At 37.3% G+C, this 17,119-nt stretch overlaps 1 protein-coding gene across 2 annotated transcripts in view; it reads right to left on the reverse strand.

Moving 5' to 3' along the window:
- Positions 1–16,823, reverse strand: part of LOC132104177 (ephrin type-A receptor 7-like) — a 147,163-nt gene extending 130,340 nt beyond the window's left edge. For both annotated transcript variants that reach the window (XM_059509449.1, XM_059509448.1), the window contains exon 1: positions 16,665–16,823. In XM_059509449.1, the coding sequence (XP_059365432.1) occupies positions 16,665–16,743 (79 nt within the window). In that variant the 5' untranslated portion in view covers positions 16,744–16,823. The remainder of the gene's footprint in view (positions 1–16,664) is intronic.
- Between the last annotated feature and the right edge of the window lie 296 nt (positions 16,824–17,119).

The raw sequence follows: 17,119 nt of genomic DNA on the forward strand, positions 1-17,119 counted from the left end.
TGCTCAATTGCTCAAAAAAAAAAAAAGAAAAGAAAAAAAACACACAAATAAAAATGCCGTTCTCAAATCTCCAGTTTCTCACACATAAGGCCTAATCAACCTGAAATAAAACTTTCTACTAAGAAGACTCCAGAAATCACTAGAAATAGGACAAACCAACTTGGGGCATGCTAATGTAACAGACTCTGGTGCTGAGTTAAGAATACTGATAGACTGCTAGCTTGAATATACACACACAGCCTTAGACTCTTAGGGCAAGAAAGAAGCCAGGTAGTGTTTTAAATCACTGCCTTTTGTGTCTTCTGCACTATTTAACAGTATTCTCAACTCTAAGCTTGCACAACCCACAGAACAGCCCTGAATTTTTCATCACATCGGCACTCTCCCGGGCAGGACCAGCTAACAGAGCGACATGTGCATGTACAATCAAAAAGACTGTGTAAATGAAGCTAAAAAGCACATTTCAAGGCATATGTACACACTGTAAGCATATCACAGCACATCACATCACACGTGTGGAATTACATAATAGCACTGGAATTTCAGAAGAAAATGCAAGTCATGCCTGAGCAAAAGTCGCCGTTAGTGCGTTGTTGAAAAGGCATTAAGTTGCTTAGGCGTTTGCAGTGGTTTACAGCATATTGCAAAAAAGTTGATAGAGTGATCTGGGAGGTGTTTGGTTGGTTAGTTAGTTAAAAATCAAACCCACTGGGACTTTTCAAGCTGTAAGACATGAGGCATTATTCATGCCAGTGCAGGACATGTTATACAGAAGAATTTAATATTTAGCTTAGTTCAAGGAAAAAATTAACAATCACAAAGGTGATGCTTACTTTAACAAATATCACTAATTATTCTCAACACATTTTCTTCGCACAGGGATTTACTGGAGGGATTTCAGAGTAATGCAAGAACATGCTGTTGTTGTAATAATACACATCTGCTATGCTGGTATTTGTTGTTATTTTTAAGGTGCAATGGCATTTGATGGACTTTGTTTTAGTTGTATTGGAGGATTTGGAGGACTCAGCTCTGAAGTATTTGTTGAACTTTGATTCAGCAATAAGAATGTGAACTGACTTTGATTCAGTAGAATGAAGAAACAACTTAAATACTGAACTTAGATGCTACATTCTGAAAAGTGGAAAACACACCAACCATTACAAAATTGACCTATTAGAAACTATGCCCATCAATAAGGCCACCATCTCTCATTGAAAAATGTTTTTTTAATATGTTGGCATTTGGTGACATTGATTTGAACCTTTGCAACCTGTGAGGAAGTATACATTGTACACACACACTAGAGTTCAACAGCTTGAGGTTAGTAATTTTTTTTTTAAAGAAATGAATACTTTTATTCAGAAAGGGAGCATTAAATTAGCCAAAAATGGCAGTGAAGACTTGTACAATGTTACAAAAGATTTCTATTTCAACTAAATAAATAATAAATAAAAAAACATCAGAATTTTAGAAGATTTATGAAGGGCCATGTGATGCTGAAGACTAGGGTTTGACTGGTAGACATCATGATGTTCCCCAAACCCCCCATCCCCACTTTTGAATGCACAACCACTTTTTAGTTTCGCTATCACTTACGAGATTCGCAATCACATGTAGACTAATCTGTTTATACTATGGGGCGGCAGTACTTGCCACACATTTTACAAGATTATATGTTTGTCAGTGGTACTGAGGATCTGCAAAGCATTCACCAGCATCCTCAGTCATCTCACTTTACACCGTGTCTACACCGGACACGACAGTTGTCATGTGACGCTGCGCCACATCAGCTAAAGACTTTTACACTGGACGTGACAAAGAGTCCATTGAAAATCATTTGAAATTTGCGTCAGCACATCATAAATAGAATGCGGCATATATAATGAATCTCTATTATAGATTAGTGGTCCTATAGGATTTTGTCTCCGCTCGCATCCGGTTTAGACCTATTGTTAGGAATTGTTATTTGTTTTCCCTAATAAGGATTCCCGCTTTGGGCACAACCCCCTAACTCCACACAACTCCACACACCCAACCCTACCCCCCTCACCCTGCCCCTGCTGATGTCATTGTCCATCGCGATGTTTCACTGTAGACATCGTCCGATGCCAAATTTGCAGCCAACGACCAACCCTAGTGAAGACTGGAGCATTTGTGCTTTTAGTTTGATTATGGCACAATAGGATGCCATACTGGAATGTCAATGGTTCTCAATGTCAAACTTTAAAAAAAACAGTAGTTAAAAACTTTGGTACAGCGAAGTCATACTTGAGAGAGAGACAGTGAAAGAGTTTGTGGTAATGAATGGACAGCAACAGAAGTACTGGTGTCATCAACCATCCACACAATGACACAAGGCCACCATAACATCAGTCATTCACTGACGTCCACACAACTGGATGAGCTGCATTCTGGGTCAGAAACAGTCTAAGGTACATGGGCACAAAAAAACAAAGGGCCAAACACACACACACGTTCTCTGCCAGGTGAATCCTATTTTTCTCATTTAGACACTGTCTGCTAAATTGTCCTTGAGCTCACCTTCAAGGAGTGCTAAAGTAATCTACAATTACCTCAGAGACAAGGAGAAATAAAGGGTGACGCTGTAGCACACACACAGCCATTAACTTCTGTGTGTGTGTGTGTGTGTGTGTGTGTGTGTGTGTGGAAGGAAGGACAAGCTTGCAGAGTGGATAGAGAGGAGGAACTGGCACTTCCTGAGAGCCTCCCCATCTGGCCCTGAAAGAGAGGACCACACCACCTCGCCAACTGACCATCTGACCACACATTACATCACCATGCACTACACACACTTAAAGGGATTGTTCGCTGAAGAATTAACATTTTTCATTTACTCATTCTTTGATTCCAAGCCTGTGTGACTTACTTTGTGTTCAACATAAAATAAATTATTTAGTAGGATGTCAAAGCTGCTATTTTCCAGACAGTAAGAGGATGAGGACTATGGACATATACACCCTGACAGAAGGAAAACAGCAGCAGCTTTGACGTTTTGCTAAATATTCTGCTAATACTATGTTATTATTAATTTTTTTTAGATTAAATATATATATAGGCTATATATATACTGGTTAAGTTTGCCCATTTACAAAGAAATAAAGGGTCTATAATTTTATGGTAAGTTTGTTTTAACCTATAAGAGACAGAATACCAACCAAAAAAAATCAGAAAATAAACACATAAAGGTTAGAAATTGATTTGCATTTCAGTCAGTGAAAAAAGTATTTGATCCCTAAGTAAAACATGATTTAGCACTTGGTGCAGAAACCCTTGTTAGGGTTCTTGCTGATGGTCTTGTAGCCCATTCAAGCCTTGCGCAGATCTACAATCTTGTCTCTGACATCCTTTAACAGCTCTTTGGTCTTGCCCATGGTGTTGGGAGAGGATGGAATGGAAGATACAGTTTGTGTGGACAGGTGTCTTATACACCTAACGAGCTGACATTAGGAGTAAAAAAATTTTTTAAGAAATTTATTCTTTTATTTAGCAAGGATGCATTAAATTAATTTAAAGTAATAGTAAAGACAATATGTACACAATAAAGATACATTATGATGTTACTAATGAAACAAAATATTTTTTAGACATATAATAAATAATTCTTTTGGCCTATATACTATACATATTATATCAAGTAATCCTGAAATAAAATATCTCTTTATTAAAGCATGTGACACCAAAGACTGGAGGAATGGCTGCTGAAATAATTGCCAACACAGGAATAAATTACATTTTAAAAATAGAAAACAGTTATTTTGAATTGTAATAATAATAATTATTATTATTATTTGCAAAATTGCTGTTTTTATTGTATTTTTGATTAAATAATTGTTAGTTGTTGCAGCCAACATCCAAAACACCACAGTACATTAAGCAATAATAATAGGGGTGCACGATATATATCGGCTGATGATTAATGCGTATCTCCTCAGTGAAGCCGGTTATCTAATCAGCGGTAAATTCCATCAGGTGCGTGATTTCACATAGAGCAGCCGTTACTACACGGAGTCATTGTTAGCTGACAAGCTGCGCAAACCAAGCTGATAATGAACGTGGATTTGCGAAGCTTGTCAGTTAACAACGACTCCGTGTAGTAACAGCTGCTCTATGTGAAATCACGCACCTGATGGTATTTACCGCTGATTAGATAACCGCCTTTACTGACTAGATGCGCATTAATCATTGGCCGATATATATCGTGAACCCCTAAATAATAAACTTCTATCAGCAAAAACTCAAGAGCCCTGAGAATTCAGCTTCTTGAACAGAAGGTAAAGTCTTCTAAACACTGTGAAAAAGCAATCACAGTGCACATCTGAAGCATTCACAAGATCTTAACAAGAGTAAAAAAAGTAGATAAATCAAGCTGTTATCTCTATAGCGTATCCATTCCAAGCATGCTAGGATTTATATGTCTCTAGATTAAGCACCAGTTGTGATATTACAGAAACGTTCCACTATTTTAAAAAAAGTATCAGGTAAATGCTCTTTTTCAAGCTAGACAATATGCACACTGTTATTATATCTGAGGTTCAAGCTAACCCTGGCTTGGGGTTAACCATTCATTAAAATGCTCACACACACTATTTGACCCCCCCCCCGCCGTTTGTTTTCAGTTGTTTTCAGTTGTTTTGATTGCAATCAGAGCAGCCATATAAATACACACAGACCCAAACACTTCACTTGCCTGCAAGATTGCAGTCAACCCATTCATGACAAAAACAATAACATAGGCATATATTTTGACAGAAGATAACACAATCATCTGTGAACAACATGTTAAAGAAAAATAATGTCATTCCATTATTTAGAAGTCCAGCATTACCATTCTTTAATGATTGTTTTTATTTGTTTATGGTTTAATTTAGCAAACTCAAACTGCAGTTGCATCAAACAACGGTATTAACATCATTCAATGTAAATTGTGATAATCGTAATTAATAAATCGCAATTACAATTTCAAGGGAATAATTGACATGATTTTTGCCATAATCGTGCAGCTCTAGCACATAACTGAATTATAAACTTAAGTTTAAGTTAAAAGTTAATTAAAAGCTAAATATAATTTTTTTAATAGACAAAAAAAGAAATTACATTAGTACATAACATAATTACCAAAAAATATATATTAACAAAAATTATATTTAAAACAGAAAATATCAAAATAAAAGCTAATTTAAAATTGTATGTCTTGGTTTCACAGACAGAGCTTATTTTAAAACAGGATTAGGCCATAGTTCAATTAGGACATTTAAGATCAGTCAGTGCAAGTTTCTTTCAGTTAAAACAGGCCAAACATGTGTTTTAGCCTTGGACTAGGCTTGAGCCTTGTCTGTGAAACCGGGGGTAAAAATCCCATATAAATGCTATATAAATAATACTCAAATAACTGCTGATTTTTGAGGAGTTTTCATTTTTAACAGTGGTGCTTTAATTAGTGTTCCCTTACATTTAAGACGATGCACAAAATTTAAAATTCAAATTAATAACTCAAGCCCATCTCTAGACCCCTTCAATAACACAGCCTATGTGAACACCCCCATATTAGTTGTTTTTAAATATATGTAGTTCTGCAGATCCCTTCCTCAAGTCCGCTAAATGAGCAGCACAACTCAAAGAATCTGAACACATGCACTAAAGTCATGCCATGGCTCCAACCTCTTCAGCAGCAGCTTCCATCATCTAATCATATCAGTCCATTCCCTGGATCCCAACACCAACTGTTCTTCTACCACTGGGAGCAAGAGCAATCGTAGAAATCAGGCTTACTAAACCTGTGGTCCTGATCTTGGCTCTGGGGAAACTGAGTAAAGCTTTCATGCCAGAGCATACAATTTATGAATTTATTCATATGCGGGAAACCACGCATTAAAAGGTCGGGCAATTTTCCAGGTCAGTGGTCAAAGCTGCATGGTGAGGAAGGGAGACAGAACACTGTTCCTATCTAGCCCCTGATAAAGGGGGCAGAGGGAGATGGAGAAGGCAAGCAGGAAGGCTTATATCCGGCATGTGCAAGGTTGCCGTGCTTAATGAGTTTGGAAGGTCAAAAGCCTCTTCAAAAGATGAATGGGGTTTTTCACATCACCAGAGTGCTGCTTCATGGGCATCTGAGGGGGCCGAAGGGAAAATGGCCCTGTCGCCAAGTCCATGTCATTCTGGAATACCAGACAGGGAGAGGCAGACATATCACACACATGTGGGCTGCTCAGCAAAGAGTAAATTGCTGTAAGTGTCTTAAGCATCTATCAGGCATCACTCAATGAGCAGGGAGACAATACTTAAATTCCATAGGATGGTAAAACCCTTTAAGCTAAGCGACAGTTCATCCTGTACTATACTGTGAGGATGCTGATGCCGAATGAAACATTAACGTTTAAGTATTTTCCCAGTGGGGATGTGGTAAGTGGCTTTTGTTATGAGCTTTGTGATGGAATCCACCACTGATGTATCGGCAGAGAGATTTTCTGGACATTAGGTCTAATAAAACAAGGACTTAAGCAACGATGAAACACTAACAAACTTAAAAAGATAACACTGCATCTTTTTACACTGTGTTAAAGTAATCAATGACTATCTTATTTCAAATGTACTGATACTCTGGAACAACATTTGAATATTGATGAGGTTAAATCATAGACTGGACAACTTAAGGCATGTTCACCTGTGGGAATGTCCAAATATTGCCTTTCTGGATATCTTTAATCTTCTAAATCATACTAAATCTTACTTCATAATGGTTTGATACTCAAAACTAAATGCATGTGAAAGGGTTTGCATGTGCGCAAAGCTCATCATGAATATTTAATGGGCCAAGCGCCAAGGCACTCAATAGTCCCTTTAGACACAGTTCTAGGAACTAAGTTCTAGGAACTAGCCAGTCGGGTAGCTCCCCCGGGCCATTTCCTGGTTGTATCCGCACAGCCAACAGGAACTCAAAAGAGACGTAAGCTGGTGGACAGCAATGTAATTTAAGCACAGCATTCAACGACAAATGACAAAAGGATGGAGGACACCGTGATCGGAGCTGTGTTTTTGATGTATATACCTGGTTACTTGGTTTTGATAATGGAGATAGAATTTAGACTTTAGTTATGTGATAGAAAGAGCAAATCAGAGGACTAAGAGACTAAATCTATTAAGGCAACTTGCATTTCTACATATATGTTTAGAAGTGCTTGGACTTTGGTGTATCCATTTATTGCCATTTTTCTTCTTGTAGCCTACTGTAAACTGCTCCGTGAATAATTAACTGTTTGGCGTTTATCCAGCTTTTTAAAAATGGCGGGTGCTGGTGTTTTTTTCCACGTGTTTGGCCAATCAACGTACACTTACATCACTGGTAGTTCATGTAGTATGGGTTTAGACCCTTCTTTAAAGTAGGAGCTAATTTAGTTCCTGTAAAAGGAGTTCCTAGAACTAAAATTGTTACTAGCTCCTGCAGTGCAAACGAGCGAGCATCCAGGTACTTTTGCCAATAGTTGTGATTTATTGTCTATTGTAAAAAAACTCATTGTGACATTGTAGTTCCACATTGTTTCACTGCTTAATTAGAGGATAAAACTGGCCTTAACCCAGGGGGCTGAAAAACGCATTCTAAATTACATTAATCACACTAAATTACACTACTTTTTCCATAATTATTTTTTATTTTGTATTTTAACACCATTTTTGTATTTTAGCCTAATCTCTTAAACGGTCATATGGTATGACAGAAATTTAAATTTCCAAAACAAAAAAAAATAAAACACTGAAAATAATATGCCTATTTACTAACATTAGAAATCAAGCATTTGAATAAATTTTTTTTTTTTTCAAAAAAAAGATAACATTAAATATTAAAATTAAAACTTTCAAAATTTGAATTAAAAAAAAGAAATCAAACTTTTTTTTTAAGTTTTGAGATCAATACATTCATATGCCACAAAAAAAATTGTGGCATTCCATATGCAAACCAATCATGTCAGTTATTGGCTTTTAATTAAATAGGATATCCAGCCAGATCTAGATGCTCAGGTGCCTGGACCCTAGACCAATACTTCTGTCCTTAGTTCACTCTGGGAAAAATTTGTCAACCTTGAGAAAAATTGTGTTCTGCATTTAAAAACTATAAACATGAAATGGAAGAAGCTCACAGTCAATTTAGTTGTACGACCAGCGAAAAGCACCATTTATTCCAGTCTGCCTTATTAAACCTTTAAAAAAGCCAGAAGTCTGTAGTCTTACATAAGCCCACATCTGCATGTGTGTGCAGCCCTCAGCACCTCCAAAATTTTAATTTGATACAAATGTACATTTGATTACTTACATTTGTGTAGTATTTCTTACCTGAATAAAAATTTACTTAACCTAATAACTTAGTTTCATAGCTCTCTTTTTTATATTGCATTTTTTTGTGCTGTTGTTTGCAATGTTTTTTATTTGTTCTTATTTTATTACTGACTTTTTACTTGTGTATTTTTTTTTATGAAAATAAAACTTTGTGTTGAAGAAAACTAGCTTTTTGTTTGTCTATGCTGTAAATTATAGCTTATATAAATAAATAAAAAATCAGAATCAGCAAAATCTGTATCGGCAGATCACACTAACAAAAACAAATCGCAAATCGTAATCGGCCAAGAAAAGTGCAATCGGTGCATCTCTAGTCCAAACACCATGTAAAAACGGATTTTGCATAACAAATTCCCTTTAAGAAAAGGGATGAGTCAAACATATAAATTTAAAGCATATATATTACTGTGTTAATTGTTTAGATTTTTAGAAGGCACAATAGCTTACATATTGTTACATAGTGCTTACATAGTAGGGGTGTCAAATTAAGTCACAGTCTCAAACTTCGAATTAAAAAATGGAATCGTCGATGCTGCCACGCCCCCATGTTGCGTCTGGTTACTTGCCAAGCGGAAAAAAACAAATGTGTTGAAGTGCTGCGAGTCAACCTCCTAACAGCCACTCAAAAAGATAGCATGGCAACTGCAGATGCAAGTATTTTGGATTTCCAGTGAGTTATGTTGACAACGTTCGCGACAAAAAAACAACAGTTTGCAAGCTGTGCTATGTGCGTGTACCATATTCTCTCACTGGCAGCACGACTAACATGGCAGGGCATCTCCGCAGGCACCACAAAAACATAGATTTATCTGTTAAACCAACAACTACACAAACTACTCTTCCGTCTTCATTTGGAATTAAACTTCCAAGCAACTCAACTCGTGCAAATGCAATTACGCGTGCGGTAGGAGTATTCATAGCCGCGGACATGCGACCTTATTCGGTGGTGGAAAACTCCGGTTATTTTAGGCATTTAATTAGCGTGCTAGAGCCACGCTACGAAATCCCAAGTAGAACGCATCTCACAGCTACGGTGATTCCCTCCATGTACAATAATGTAAAAGAGAAAGTTATTGAAGGTCTGAGCAGCGCACATTTAGTTGCCTTGACTACAGATTGCTGGACATCCAGAGCAACACAGAGCTTCATGACTGTCACAGCACATTACATTAATGATGACTGGGAAATTCAAAATCCAGTCCTTCAAACTCGCCCCATATATGAAGCACACACAAGTGAACATTTAGCAGAAGTGCTGAGGGAAGTGGTAGTGGAATGGAAGTTGGACAGACAAAATTCAACCATCCCTGTGACAACTGATAATGCTAAGAACATTGTCAATGCCTCAAATGCAGCAGGATTGTCACCACACATTGGATGTTTAGCCCACACTGTGAATCTGGCCTCCCAGAAGGGGTTGGGAGTAAACCAGATTTCCCGTCTTTTGGGCAGAGTCAGGAGGGTGGTCACTTTTTTCCACAGAGGTACCACTGCAGCAGCCATCTTAAAGTCAAAACAAGACATGCTTCAGCTTCCTTCTCACAAGCTGGTTCAAGATGTCATTACAAGGTGGAACTCCAGCTATGACATGATCACACGCTATTTAGAGCAACAAGCTGCTGTCTATTCTGCACTTGCAGAAAAAGACATAAAAAAAATGCCAAAGACCTTATCACCCTCTCTGATCAAGATGTGACTGTTCTGGAAGATGTATGTCAGGTACAGAAGCCCCTGAAAACAGTCACAACCTTGATGAGTTCCGAACAGCAGCATTTCTTAAAGAAGAACATGAAAATATAAAAAAAATCACAGTTGTCGTCTACCCATAGAAATGTAAATAGTTAATATTTTAGCAATATTTTAGCAGTTCTCTTTCCATATTCCTCTTTAAGAAGAACTTAAAACTGCAAAATTGTTACAGTTGTCTTGTGTTGTTCTATTATAAAAAATGTTAATGTTTTTGACAACTCAAAGAGCAGCTCTAAACAACATATCCATCTTTAGGAAGGACATGAAAGAATGAAAAAATACAGTCATCATTCTCAGGGGATAAAAAGTAGTTATCAGTGTGGTGTATGTTCATCTGTTCGGAAATAAGACACTTAATTGTTCTGAGACTATGGACATGTCTGTTTTATTGTTTTTGTTTGTTTTGTTGTGAACTTGAATGTCATCTTTTGTGAAGACTGCACTTACAAAAGAGAAACTGGATGGCAGTTTATTTTAAGTTTTCAATTGACTAAAGATATAAGTTATTGTTACATTATGTTGTTAATAAAAGTTTTAAATTTGACAATGTAGTGTGGTTCATTGCAAACAAAGGTCAGATATTATATTGCATAAAAGTCTAGTTTGAAAAATGACAATCTGTGCTTTAAAATGAATAAATGTAAAAATCGAGAATCGAATCGTGACCTTAGAATCGAAAATGCAATCGAATCGAGGATTTGGAGAATCGTGACACCCCTATTACATAGTGTGTTACTCTCAATACGTACCGTGGTCCGCCCCAACACACGACCCCCAGAGTCCTGGCCCACTTGAGGTTGACCCCTCATCTCAAATATGAAAATGCATTTAGAATATGTTTTGTTGAAAATAACAACACGTAAAACAGACCTACAGGCTTCCCACATTACAACTGCGATCATCAAAAAACGTGGACAAACAATACGGAATGTTGTATGCACACTAGTATACCAGTCACTAACACCTTCGTCACCTGGGTGTTGAAAGTGCACCCGCAGGTGAGACATGATGAGCACACACTCTCTGAGTTTAAACTAAACACATTTGTTCATTTTTAAGCCTGTGTGTGTGTGTGTGTGTGTGTGTGTGTGTGTGTGTGTGTGTGTGCGCGCATTCATCCATATAGCGCAAAAGGCAAGGAAATGACTAAGTTCTCTTGACTGAATAGCTTTTGTTACCTCAACAAGGATTGATCTTTAATTTACACAGTGAAATATGCACTGTTATTTTACATTTGTTTACTTTTACATTTCTGGGCCTGAAAAGTCTGCAGTTTTGTCTAGTTTTTCAGAGTGCGAACCATCAACAGTCTCTTCTACATTTTACTGGTTTTCACGCACCTGGACTTACAACTAGCTTTCATCTGAGCGCAACAATATTTCCTTGTCCTCTGAATATAATTACATTTATTAAATAAAACATTTATAATGTATGCATTTAGCAGACGCTTTTATCCAAAGCGACTTACAGTGCATTCAGGCTATCAATTTTTACATATCATGTGTTCCCGGGGAATCGAACCCCCAACCTTACGCTTTAAGCTACAGGAACACTAATAATGTGAATGAAAATCGAAAAAATAAAGTTACATAGTTAATATAATTAAATAACGTTCAGGAAAAGTTGGATGTTTTATGTGGGACTTATGATGAGGAACCAAATATTTCTAATTGTGAGCAAACTCAGTCTACCCAATCATTGACTACCTTTACCCCAACAAACCCATCTCTAATTGCTGATGTAATACAGAAATTGAATTCCTCTCCAAGTCGACTAGACCCTGTACCTACTTTTCTCCTGAAACACTGTATCCCTGTTATTTCTGCCCCAATCTCACACCTCATCAACATGTCTTTCATTTATTTCACTGTTCCTGTCTCACTCAAGACTGCTGCTGTTACTCCTATTCCCCCTCCACCCAAAAAATTCATCTTGATACTATAAATCTTTCCAACTACCGTCCAATCTCTAACCTGCCAACGGTATCTAAAATTATGGAAAAGACTGTTGCCTCTCAGCTGCAGTCATTTCTAACTTGCAACAATCTATTTGATATCTTTCAGTCTGGTTTTCGCACACGACACAGTACGGACACTGCACTAGTAAAGGTTGTCAGTGATCCATTACTTTCTGGTGATTCAGGCAGTTTATCAATTCTTTTATTACTTGACCTCAGCTCAGCTTTTGATACTGTTTGTCATAAGATACTGCTCTCTCACCTTGCAGAAGTTGGCATCTCAGGTTCTGCATTATCCTGGTTCTCCTCATATCTCACAGCAATACTTCATCTCACTGCACAATTCCAAATCTTCCACCATCTTGCTCAAACAGGGAGTTCCCCAGGGCTCAGTTCTTGGACCATTATTATTCATCCTCTACATTCAGCCTCTCGGCCAAATAATTAATCGCCATGGTTTTAACTGTTATGCTGATGACATCCAGATATATACTGCTTGTCAACCAGATTCTACCAAGTTGATGGCATATTTATCTTCATGTATAAGTGAGGTAAAGTATTGGCTACATTCTAATTTTCGTAGTCTGAACTTGAGTAAAATAGACATTTTAATAACTGGTCCCCCATCTCTAATAAAAAATAAAATGTATCTTTCTAGCCATTTCTGTATTTCCATTAGCTACTGTTAGAAACTTAGGTATCATTCTAGACCCATCACCTTGGATGACCACATTAGCAAACTCTCCAAAGCTGCTTTTTGTGCAACTTTGTCCTTTCCTCAGTAGAAAAGATGCGGAATCATTGGTGCACGCATTTATTACCACTCACCTAGACTATTGTAACACTCTTTTCTCTGGCTTATTGTTCATCTGCAGTACATTCAAAATTCTGCTGCCAGATTATTAACTTCCACAAAAAAAAATTTGCTCACATCACCCCTATTCTATTTAATCTTGACTGGTTGCCTGTATCTATTCGTGTGCAATACAAAATTATTCTGCTCTCCTTTAAAGGACTCAAAGGTCTTGCTCGCTACTATCTTTCTGTCCTACTCTCTTCTTATATACTTTCTTCGCGCACTCCGGTCTTCTAATTCAAAACACCGTTGTGTACCTAGGTTCCACCTATCTTCAATGGGCGGCAGGTCCTTTTCTGTTACTGCACCCAAACTTTGGAATTCACTTCCCCTGGCACTCAGAACAGTCACTTCTTTCACTGAATTCAAATCAAAGATTAAAACTTATTTGTTTAACCAACACTATCACTTATTTACATTGTGTATTTGTCCGTTTTGTTTTCTATTTCTATGTCTTTACTACATAATCTGTATTATATGCAATGACATTATTTGTAACTGAATTGAGCAAATGTCCAATGAAAATGTTTCTTTGTGAATTAATATCTGTTGCTTTGGTGTACCTTGTTCAGCATCCTTGAGCTTGGTAAAGGCGCTATATAAATTAAGCATTACTATTATTATTATTAAATATGAAATTAGCATTTTTTAAGTTTCTATAGTGATAAATATGTTATTTTGAATTCTTTTGGCTACAATAATTAAGTAAGGAAAACGTAATGTGAAAACCCTGCAACAATACTTTCTTCTCGCCAAATTTAAGGACAGCATTGCATTGCATGAGTAAATTCTAAATAAAAACAGTTTCTCAATCATTTAAAACTTAAAAAAGAGACTATTTTACTATTCTAAACATTTATTTCACGCCAATTAAAGTATTGTGTCATTAATCTCAGTCTCACATTGCCTGCATTACAGATCAATCACTTATGATAAGGTTATGTTTCAGTTATGCTGCCATAGAAGGCAGTGAGGCTGCTAAAATAGAGCAAGGATGTTTCGCAAACATTAAATTCAGAAACCGCTCACCTTTCCTCCTCCATACACTTTCTACGAAAACAGCATTTTTCTACTTTCGGGCACAGCCATCTCCTGTCTCCAGCCCTCATTGTTTCACTTTCTTTCTTGCTCATTGTGAGTCCACACCTCACAACGGCCCACTAAATAAACTCCTGGATGTCACTGTTACCTCTGCCAAACTCACAAATCACTCTAACCTTGCCTGCACAGTCCAGCTGCCACCTTCAACAACAAGTACAGGCACAGCCAGCACAGATATCCGACCGGTCTAACCATTCACCATTAGCCAGGACTAAAAATCATGCTTTTAATAAATGCACTGGTATGAATTTCCTGGTGTTTGTTTGAATCAATAAATGAAGCTGAATGTTGCCACATTGTTCAAACATTCAGGGCCCAAGTCCAGATTTTACACTTCTGCCAACGACTCAGAGAGTGTATGTGTAACGTTCAGAGAGAGAACAAACAGAGTCCGTTTGGCAGAGTCTGTTGATGGAACCCAGCACAGAGATGACAGGCATAAAAAGATTTCTTAGGTAAGTGCCCTCATATGGTCTGAATTGCACCCTGACAGAGTACCTAAACGGCACAGGAAAAGCATGACCAACGCGGCAGATTCAACCGGCACATGCCTGAAAGTGCCACCGCAACGACCACAAGCACACTAAAAAGCAGTAAATAAGCCCACAATGAGATGCCAAGGTGTGTTAAAGCTGAAGGGTCAGGAATGAGGGGCCTCCACCTCATTCTAAGAGAGATGGATGCAGCAAGCCTGAAAGAATGGTTATCCAGCTTTTGTCATATGAGATGTATATCATACCATTCAAACGTTTGGGGTGGTAATGGTGAAAGCATTTTTGTTTTTTGTTTGTTTGTTTTTTTAAAGAGTTCTCTTATCCTCACCAAAGCTGCATTTATTTATTAACAATATTGTGAAATATTATTACAATTTAAAAGAACTGTTTTTCTATTATAACAGACTTTAAAATGTGAATGTGCTGAACACACAGCTGCATTTAAAGGAGCCATTACTTCAGTGTCACAGGATCCCTCAGAAATCATTCTAAATATGCTAATTTGGTGATCAAGAAACTTATTTATTGATAATAATAAACTTATTATTATCAATGTTGAAAACATTCGTGAAAAAAATTCAATTTTTTTTTTTTACATGATTCTTTGGTGAATAGAAAGTTCAAAATAACCAAAACAATATATGAATAAATAATATATTTATAGATATATAAAGTATTTTTTGTAACATTATAAATGTCTTCAATGTTACTTTTGATCATCTTAATGCATCCTTGTATCTTGCTTACTCCAAAACCATAGAATATGAGACAATTTTATATCATTGCATACGAGTCTGGAAATTACATTAGGGGAAGTAACATGATGAGAATTTTCACACTTAGATTAGCACTTTGTATAATTTGCGCCAACAAAGAGCTCTCATCCTGTCTGAATCCCACCTGCCAGTGACCAAATACAGAGAGAATACAGTGGGACTGAATACAAAGAGAACCGACGCAGCAGGATTGGGATGTAATTGTGGACAAAGAGGTTTTCCGTACAGTAGGAACATATTCAGCTCAATCAGAAAACCTCCATATCACTGCAGCCACACAAGGCCTTTCAGAACACATCGCTTTCACAGCAATTAATCGCTGTCAAAACATTCATTAAGGCAACGATTCTAATCCAGTCAACCAGCATTCCAGCAGAGGACGGATGGGTGCTGGCAGAGTTTAGCCATGTGCACATGAGAGCATTGCGTACGAGAGTGCAAGCAGGGGAAAAAAGCGAGAGAGCAGCTTGGCTCAGCTGGGCTTCTCCAGCAAAGCCAAATAGCCTGAAGGGAAGCAGCTATTATTTGTTCTTTCCCTCTCTGTGCCATGCCACTCATTAGGATGCTTAGTTGACCTCACCTGAGCCTAATGCGACAGCCTGGAATCAAAACTGTTGAAGCTTTCATGACTGTCAAGCAATCCCACCAGGAGCAGCACAGTCAGAAAAGCACATTGAGAATCCAGTTTAACAGCCGGATCTATTGAATTCTGCTCTTGTAGCAGTATAATAAGGAGATTAAAATGGCATGACAATGAATAATGAAGACAAGAAAAAGAAAAATGACATGACAGAAAAAAATTAACAGATTATGACAACACAGAAAAAAAAACACATTTTTACATTTTCAAAAAGATATATATATATAAATCCTAAAAACATGTACATAAAACGTATGACTTTAATTATCTTTTTTATTTTCAATTATTTGTATCTTGTCATTTTAATCTCCATAATACACCACTAAAAAACTGTTTATATTGACAAATTTGTTTTGAAACAATACACAACCACAAACAACCATAATTTATTGACATTTCGTTGTTTTAACTAAGCAATTCGAAACATAAAATTATAAATATAAAACAGCTCATACAATTGATCATGATCAATTATTTTATTAATAATTAAAAAAAAAAAAATAGCCTAAAGCAACACATTGTTCCAGCCAGTCAACATTACGATTTCAGTTTTAATCAAAGCTTCTCATAATGCAAAAGCATCAGTGATCCGGTCCTCTCTGTATATGTTTATTAACTTTACAGCGCCGTAATATGAAAGCACACCTGCACTGAGAGTTATACTTCCTCTAGACACTTCACGCCATGTAGTTAGGTAAACAATTTACCTGGCGTCTTAACAAATTATAAAGACACATACCTTCCTCTGCACTGCACTCTTCGTTTCTGTTGAGCAATAATATCCAAAGAACCGAAATGATTGCTTTAAACTGCTCCATATTTGAATGACGAGGTCTGCGAGGATCTGGTCATGTCGCAACCGAGCACGCTTGACTCACAGTACGGATGAGACGGAGCCGTCCGGGCTACTGACACATACAGCGGTACTATGTGCCTTATTTGGCGCCACGGATGGGCGGGCACAGACAGCCTGATTGACAGTGAGAATGTCCAATGGAATATGAGTTAGCAGAGAAGGGGGATTAGCGGCGGGCCAATCAAATCACGCCTGATAAAATTCCACACCACAGAGTTCTCCCCGTTGAATGGAGACGGTGTTGAAAAAGATGAAATTTGTTATTTTCAGCTCACATTACAAGCGGCAACTGATTACACTGCATGTATTTATTTATTTTTATTCAGTAAAAGGCGAAA

This window comes from Carassius carassius, chromosome 25, assembly GCF_963082965.1.
Source record: "Carassius carassius chromosome 25, fCarCar2.1, whole genome shotgun sequence".
Lineage (NCBI taxonomy): Eukaryota > Metazoa > Chordata > Actinopteri > Cypriniformes > Cyprinidae > Carassius > Carassius carassius.